General features: G+C 45.8%; 1 protein-coding gene across 1 annotated transcript in view; it reads right to left on the reverse strand.

Annotated features, from left to right (window-relative positions):
- The window catches only part of KIF13B (kinesin family member 13B), a 196,845-nt gene extending 196,337 nt beyond the window's left edge, over nt 1-508 (reverse strand). The window contains exon 1 of the mRNA XM_028114271.2: nt 378-508. Coding sequence (XP_027970072.1) covers nt 378-432 — 55 coding nt within the window. The 5' untranslated portion in view covers nt 433-508. The remainder of the gene's footprint in view (nt 1-377) is intronic.
- Between the last annotated feature and the right edge of the window lie 7,859 nt (nt 509-8,367).

Genomic DNA, 8,367 nt, shown 5'->3' on the forward strand with positions numbered 1-8,367 from the left:
ACGAGCGAGGGGCAGGGGTGGGGGGAGGAGGAAGCGAGCCCGGGGCAAGGGACCAGAGCGCCCTCCTGCAAGGGCAGGGGAGGCGAGAGGGCGAAAGGGCGGCGGGGCGGGGCGGGAGCGCCGGCGGAAGGGGCAGCGGACCGGGACGTGGGGCCCGGGGCGCCTGGGACGCGGTGCGGGAGAGGGGAGGGGCGTCCCCGCGCAGGACTGGCGGGCGCGGGGGACGAGGTTTCGGGGCGCGCCGGCAGCTCTCTCGCCTAGACGCGGACTGCAGGGGCGGGACCGGTCGGACCCCACACGGCGGCCGCGGCTGAGGGAAGGGCGCGCCAGGCACCTGCCGCTCCACCGTGGCGGCCCCGGGCGGGCTCGGCTCTCACCTCTCCGGTTCATAGGCCGGATCCGCACGGCCACTTTCACTTTGGAGTCCCCCATCCTGCTGCCGCCGAGACTCTCCCTCGGCTTCCGTCTGCCGCGGCCACCGGGCAACTCTTCGGGGCTGGCCGGGCGGGAGGGGGCTGCTGGCGGGAGGGGCGGGGCGGGGGCGGAGCCTGGGCGGGGCGGGGCAGGTCGCCGGGCTCCCGGCGCGTCCTCGCTGCATGACGGGACTGCATGACGGGACTTGTAGTCCCTGAAGGTGGTCTAGGGCAGGACAGCCGCGAAGGGGCTCTGGCGGGAGAAATCAGGCGCGCTTCGCTGTGCGGAACGTGTAAATGCCCCTGTGCTTCTACACCATTCTCTTCTCACAGCTACTACTGAAACATAAGTCTTCGCTAAGCTGATATCACACCTGAAAACAAAGAGTTGAATAGGTGGCATTGGAGACCCTGAGAGCGACCTCTTCAGACTCATTTCCTGCCAACCTTAAAGTATGATCCCTGGCTCAACTTCCTCGGCCTGTATTGCACTCCCGGCTTAGTTTGCCGAAATCATCCTTCAAGACAAGGCAAACGTTAACCTTTCTGGAAGTCTTCATAGAGCCACAGGTTAACTCTATACGACCCCGCCCTCTGAACCCCTTCCAGTCAAGACCGTGGGCTCCTGAACCAATCTAAATTCAAATCCCACGTCAGCACTTTACAGCGGTGTGACCACGGACAAGTGATTTGACCACTTAAGGTTTGTGTTTTCATAATTAAAATGGAAACACTTTATGCCTATTTCGTAGGATTGTTTCAAGACTTAAGTGAGTTAATACATGTAAAGTTCTTAAAAACTCCCTGGCACATAGGAAGTGCTCAATAAATGTAAGTCGTAATTATTTTCGCTTTGTTATAGCATTTATGCTGCTATTATTTGCTCTCTTATCATGTATTTTTTAAACCATATCTTGTATGTATAGCCTAGCCTTTAGTAGAGACCCAGTACACATTTACTGCGTGAATGAATGAATGAATGAATGCATGAAGCCGCACTAAAATTAGCTCCTTATTAGCCCATGCAGAGACTGCGAACTGGTGGCCTGTGGGCCAGATCTGGCTTGCAAATATGTTCCATTTGGCACAACAGTACTGGCCAATGCATGAAAATTAGAATACTTGTCCGTTGGATTCTGGGTCTACATTACCTATTAGGAATGGTGGGTTCGAACTGGGTGGTAGTGACCACCTTCATGGGAGGCAAGGTTCTCCGTTTCACCATTGACCTCCCTCCACTCTGCTTTACCACTCATGTGCCTGGATCCCATAGGTTTGTGATGCCTACTTGGATAGGTTTAAATGATAGTACAAAACTCAGAACTATTTTACAGATGAGTCAATACAGAAAGCCAGTAAGACTTGTCCTTTTACCAACCACCCAATTAGTTGAAAGAACTTCAAAACAAATAGGAATTGTCAAAAAGGTTAAAAGCACCTTTAAGAGGAATGTCATTCTCATACCACACATAATGAACATTGAAGACCTTGTGCTCATTGAAATAAGCCAGACACCACACACAAAAACACTGTATGGGCGCCTGGGTGGCTCAGTTGGTTAAGCGACTGCCTTCGGCTCAGGTCATGATCCTGGAGTCCCGGGGTCGAGTCCCGCATCGGGCTCCCTGCTCGGCGGGGAGTCTGCTTCTCCGAGACTCTGACCCTCTTCCCTCTCACGCTATCTCTCATTCTCTCTCTCTCTCTCTCTCAAATAAATAAATAAAAAATCTTTAAAAAAAAATAAAATCCCAGCCATTAAAAAAAAAAAAAACCACTGTATGGTTTCATGTAGATGAGATACCTAGAATAATGAAATTCAGAGAGACAAAGTAGAATGGTGGTGGTTGTCAGGGATGAGGGGAGGGGAAATGGGGAGTTCATATTTAATAGTTGGTTGGGAAGATAAAAAAGTTCTGGAGATGGATAGTGGTGATGGTCGCACAACAGTGTGAACGTACTTAATGCCACTGTACACTTAAAAGTGGTTTAAGTGGTAAATTTATGTTATGTGTATTTTACCACAATTTTTTAAAAAAAGGTTAAAAATAGAAAAAGCTATGCCAGAATGCCCTCTTTAAAAGAAGGGAATTGGGGCGCCTGAGGGGCTCAGTCGGTTAAGTGACTGACTCCTGATTTCGACTCAGGTCATGATCTCAGGGTCATGAGCTGGAGCCCTGAGTTGGGCTCCATGCTCAGCATGGAGTCCGTTTCAGATTCTCTCTCCTCCCCCGCCCCCCCCCCCCGTCCTCCACCCACTCCCCTGCTCGTGCTCACTCTCTCTCTTAAATAAATTTAAAAAAGTATTTTTTTAAAAAATAAATAAAAGAGGGAGCCTGGGTGGCTCAGTTGGTTAAGCGACTGCCTTCGGCTTAGGTCATGATCCTGGAGTCCCAGGATCGAGTCCCGCATCAGGCTCCCTGCTCAGCAGGGAGTCTGCTTCTCCCTCTGCCTCCCCCCTCTCGTGCTCTCTCTCAAATAAATAAATAAAATCTTAAATAAATAAATAAATAAATAAATAAATAAATAAAAGAATGGAATTTATTTCACAGGGGCACTTTCTCTGAGGTTTCAGAGGGCTTTCTCAGCTGCAGAGGGAGTAGATATTAATACAGTAAATCTTTTGATTTTCACAGCCCAATAAGGTAAACAAATAAAGAGAACCAATTTAGGATTGGCAGCTTTTTAATTTTACCAAATAAATTTCTTAAAAACTAATGCACATAATTGCTATCTACAGTCCCTATCATTCTTTTAAGAAAAGAAAAGGGCCACAAAGGATACATTTTTATATTGAAATTGTTTGCTTGATGAAAAACCCCACTACTGTCCTTTTGCTTTTATTTAACATTGAAAAAATTTTTGTCATGTCCCCTTTATCAGAGCTGGGTACTCTGGTCTTAAACGTACTTCCTAATAACCATCTTACCACATTCAGATTATAACAAATAAGGGTTTGCAATGTGTCAAAGTTCCTGGGCAGCCATTTTTCCGTTTATAACTCTTTTATAACCTGGCAAATGGTTTTAAAAGGCATGGTGTGATGATAGCTTGAATCTAGCTTTTTAAACAGAGGCCAGAAAAAGAGAATGCTGCACAGTTTCCGGGGGAACATTGTGTTTAAATTTAAGCTCAAATTTCAGAGAGAAGAAAGCCCCTGAGGAGTTGAAGTGGGGGTGGGGGGAGAGAGTAATAGAGAAGAGGTGAGGACTTGCTCTAAAGTTCCAAAATCAGACAAATTGTCCTGGAAACATTTGATTGGGAGAAAATGATAGTAGCTTCCCAAGAGAGACTGTAGAGAAAACCCCTCATGGGCCATTCTCCCTTCTGACTTCTATTCACACTAACTTCTCTCTTTCGACTTCTGCAATAAAGATGAGGAGGGCAGATTCTCAGAGCAGAGAGCCTGAGACCAGAAATGTCTTTATCTTCCCCTGGAAAGTGTTCCTGAGATAGGCCTGAGAGAAAGGACTGAGACGCAAGTTACAACCTGCAGCCCAGGAGCTTGGGGGCTCTCACACCAGGTGAAACTGGAGCGCTGCCTCAGTACCACGCAGGAGGTGTGGGCTCAAGCCCCAACAGGAGACATGGAAAGCCACCGGCTCTCTCTTTTCAACTCTTCAGAGGAAGGAAAGGAAAAGAATTTAGTAAACAAAGCACTTCCTTGGACCTTTGTTTTGTAAAGCAAGTATTTAATAAATCAACCAATATTTATGGTGCAGATACTACATTTCAAGCCATTGTGATAGGTCTGTTTAACGTGGAATTTTAGCTGTGTCAGTAAGTTTCTCCTTTTTTTGGTCCTGACATTTTGCAAATCTACTCATTCTAAACCTGATTTCTAGTTGACGTTTTTGTTGCTTTGATCCACCCATTCAACAGTTTCTGGTGGTCCTTATCTAGGCTGAGGAATACATTTTGCCTTGTCTTTGTTAAGATCATCACTTACAAAATGATAATAGCTAACATACTTTGAATGCACACTATGTGCCAGACACTGTCCTAAGCATTTTACACGAATTAATTCACTTAACACTCACGCTAACTCTATGAAGTACTTACTGTTATTATCCCTACATTACAGAGGGGAAAATGAGGACCCAAGCAAATTATTATTTTTTTTTAAGATTTTATTTATTTATTCATGAGAGACAAAGGGAGAAAGAGAGAGAGAGAAGCAGAGGGAGAAGCAGGCTCCCAAGGAGCAGGGAGCCCAATGCGGGACTTGATCCCAGGACCCCGGGATCATGACCTGAGCCGAAGGCAGGCGCTTAAGGACTGAGCCACCCAGGCGCCCCCGAGGACCCGAGCAAATTATTGAAGGAGCCGCTGGGCTGCTACTATGTCTTGACCTCCCACTCCACAGTCTTTCATGATGGGAAGCATCCACATGCAGATTGCTCAGCCCGTGGGAATTAAAAAAGATCCAATTTTCACCATTCTACTTTCCAAAAAAGTTTCTAAAGCTCCACTACTGTAAAAAAGTGGGAACTGTGTACTAAGTTCTATTTTTGCCTTTAAAAAGGAGGGAATGAGCTAATGGCTACATCGAGGCAGGAGATTTCTTTCCAGCATAAATCAGAATTAACCTGGACTTGGGTCTCAGACTTAGCTTTGCCAGAACTTAGTTTTCCCAATTAGAATCATCCCTTCTGTCTCTCCAGCTATACTGTGAGCACAAGGACAGCATCTTTTGCTAGTCTCTTTATCTCCAACACCTAGGACGATGCCTGGAATGTAGCAGGCAGGCACATAATACATTTTTTGGGAATGAAGATATTAGCAACACAGCAAAACGATTAACCTCAGACAAATTAGATGACTTGCCTCAAGTCACACAGCTAGTAAGTGGCAGGGTTGGAATGCAAACACAAATTTGATTCCAAAAATCTAGGCTGTTGTCACAAAGAAGCCAGCCCCATGTGTCCTTTCATGTATTTTTTATGTCAGTGCTACCTTTTCTACCACGTGAATCCTTAGTGGGAGCCTCGGTCTCAATGATAGCAGTCATCCTGTCATACCTGTTATTTATGGAGTGCTTATGTGCCAGGCATTGTGCTCAGGACTCCCCCTATATGATCTCATTTACCTCTCACATCAGTCCCGTGAATTCGGTGCTGTGATGATAGCCTTTGACAGATGGGCAACTGAGACTTAAATAAGGCAAATTAACGTGCACAGTAGCCCGAGTAAGAAGTTTCTGAATGTGAATCCTGGGTGTCCCCAACCACTGCGTGCAATTGCCCAGACTGACAAACCATGACCACTCCCCTGCCCTGTCTATTTGTGTGGTATCTGGTGTTCTGCTGGATCTATCAGCATTTACCGCCACTCCTCGTCAACCACCCACTAACAAGACCACACCTGGATCTTGCCATGATCTAAGACAGCACCGCCTATGAAATTCAATACCTCCCATCCATCACCTCAACCTCATCCAACCTGACTCACTCTCCTACTCCCAAAGACCAAGTACACTGTTCTTAAGCCTCCAATTCCTCAACTTACCCCTTTTCTCATACTCAAACTCCTTCAGGGGTTCGTTTTCTTACAACTCTGGCCTAAACCTCCCTCTTGACTGTATCATCAACACCACTCATGACCTGTGAATTCCTAAACTTATATAATCAATTTCCCCTATCTCCTGGAACCCTGCTGGGAAGTCACCCATCCATGCACAGCTGTGCCCTCACAAATCTGGGTCTTTGATCTCACTGTGGCCCTTAGTAGCACTTGAAACCATTTCTCCTGCTCAGCCCCCTCTCCTTTTCCTCCAGAGGCCTTTACCATCTTCATCACTCTCTTCAAGCCCTCAAACCAACATGGCTACTCCCCAGCAGGGCCACTCCCAAATCATGCCACTCCTACATTACTGCAAAAAATCAAGGCTCTCAGGTGAAAATTCCCTAAATTTCCTATGCCCACAACTTCATCTATGACTGTATTAGCACCAACTTTTCCCCTCCAGTTGCAGAGGTAGGTATGCGCCTTCAGCTCAAGGCTAAGGCCTCTGTCCCATGATCTTTCATCCTATCCTCATGGCAAAGTTGTTCTGTTAGTCATTCCCTGCCTAACCAGATCAAACTTTCCTTCTCCATTACCCCTTCCCCTTAGCTGAGAATCTCCCATGTGAAAACCAAAACAAAAAAGTTAAGGAAAAAAAAACAAGGACAACTGTCTATCAATCCTTAGTCTACCTATAGTCACCAGTCCCTCTGCCTCATAGCCAAGCTCCCCCCAAATAATAATCTACCTTCACAGTTTTTCCCTCCTCACCTGTCATTAGTCAACCAACTATTAATTTAATCATGCTTTCACCCACCCTAACCCCTCTAATAATGGCAAAGTGTACTATGAACTTTCTGACTGCAAATCCAGTAGGCTATCTTTCAGTCCTCATTTTACTTGACTTCTCTGTGATATTTCATTTTATTCACCATCCCTGTTGTTGAAGCTTTTGATTCCCTCACTCTTTTTGACATCACTGTGTTCTCCTTGTTTTAGTTAATTTATTATCCTAGTCAACAAACTTCCCACCATGTGCTTGGCGCTACTGTGTTAGGTGCCTGACATAAAAAGATAAGAAAGACATGGTAGCTGCTCTTAAAAACTAAATGTTTTGCTTAGATTTCTGGAAAACTTGTAACTTCTTCAAGTTCGTTCACTACCTCTTTGCTTGTTTCTCAGTGCAGTGTGGGAATCCCCTTTAAAGACAATGTCCTCAAAAAGGGGCGGGTTCAGTGTGCTAGGCCTGGGAGATCACACAGAAGGCAAAGCTAAGGATACTTCATCCAGTTCTGAGGGTTGGTTGGCGGCGGGGGGTGGAGGGGGAGGTGGCGGGAAGAGCCAAGACATGGAACGGGCAGCTCAGAGGTAGAGAAATTAGGCACAAAAGAAAGAAAATAAAGGAAAGAAATGAAGTTCTGCATCAAAGAGTACTGCAAGGACATAACTTGCAAGAAGTTTATGTGGGTTCCCTAACATCAAAAGCCACATCTCTGGCCCCTGTTTGTTCTTTCCCTATTACCACCCTCCTATTCTAGGCCTTCTACAGTTCTTATTTTCAAAGCCTCTGTATGACCCCTCCCCAAAAGATATCCCTGGGCAGAAAGTGTCCCTCCATCCTGTGTTTGGGAATCTCTTTGGGTCACAGAATTGGATTTCTCCTGAAAGGGTACAGCCTTGGGGCTTAGGAGGCTGAAAGGAATTGGTTTGGATTTTGAAAGATTTAGATGATTAGAAGAGTCCTCTTGAGTGTTGAAGATTAAAGATGTCCTCTGAAATGTGCTGAGTAGGGTAGCCCCAGGCAAGGCAAACTTTCCCTTGGATCTCATTTGGAATGAGATAGGGTTTAAGAACCCAGAGAGCAAGGTACCTTGTGAACTCAATTATTTGTGTATTGGTTTCCTTTCTATTCTCTCTTTGCATTTAGTAAACTTCTCTTAAACTTATGTTTATTTGACCTATGCTAAGGAGAAGCAAAAGAAGGGGCTTTTTGACAGATCTTTAAAAAGGAAGAAGTCTACCTCTGAGGCCAATGTGGTAAGAGCAATGGGGATTGGGAAAAGACCACAAGAGTCAAATCAGAAGTGTAGAGATTTGAGATCACTTGGGTCTGCTCCAGGAGAGTCCTCTCTTCATGCTGGCCTCACAGCCCTGGGTTTTACTTTTTTATGGAAGGTGGCATCCCTCATCCCCCCGCCACCACCACCACTTATTGCTCTCTCCCCAGTTCGTACAGTCTCTATTATCCTGCATGCTTGCTTTGGTTACTCTCACTCAATGATACCCTCCTTCTGTCAGGTGACATCTAACCATTCAAGCCCCATTTTCTCTGTAAAGTCGTCCTTCGCTAAATCCTAACACACGTTACTATTTCCCTTCTGGAAACTGTTCTAGCACTGTACTGTATTAGCATCGGGTTACAAGCTGATGTCAACGATGGATATAGGTCTTT

This window comes from Eumetopias jubatus, unplaced genomic scaffold (genome assembly GCF_037043125.1).
Source record: "Eumetopias jubatus isolate StellerSeaLion01/CBP00866 unplaced genomic scaffold, mEumJub1_p1.0 scaffold_2, whole genome shotgun sequence".
In the NCBI taxonomy this organism is placed as follows: Eukaryota; Metazoa; Chordata; class Mammalia; order Carnivora; family Otariidae; genus Eumetopias; species Eumetopias jubatus.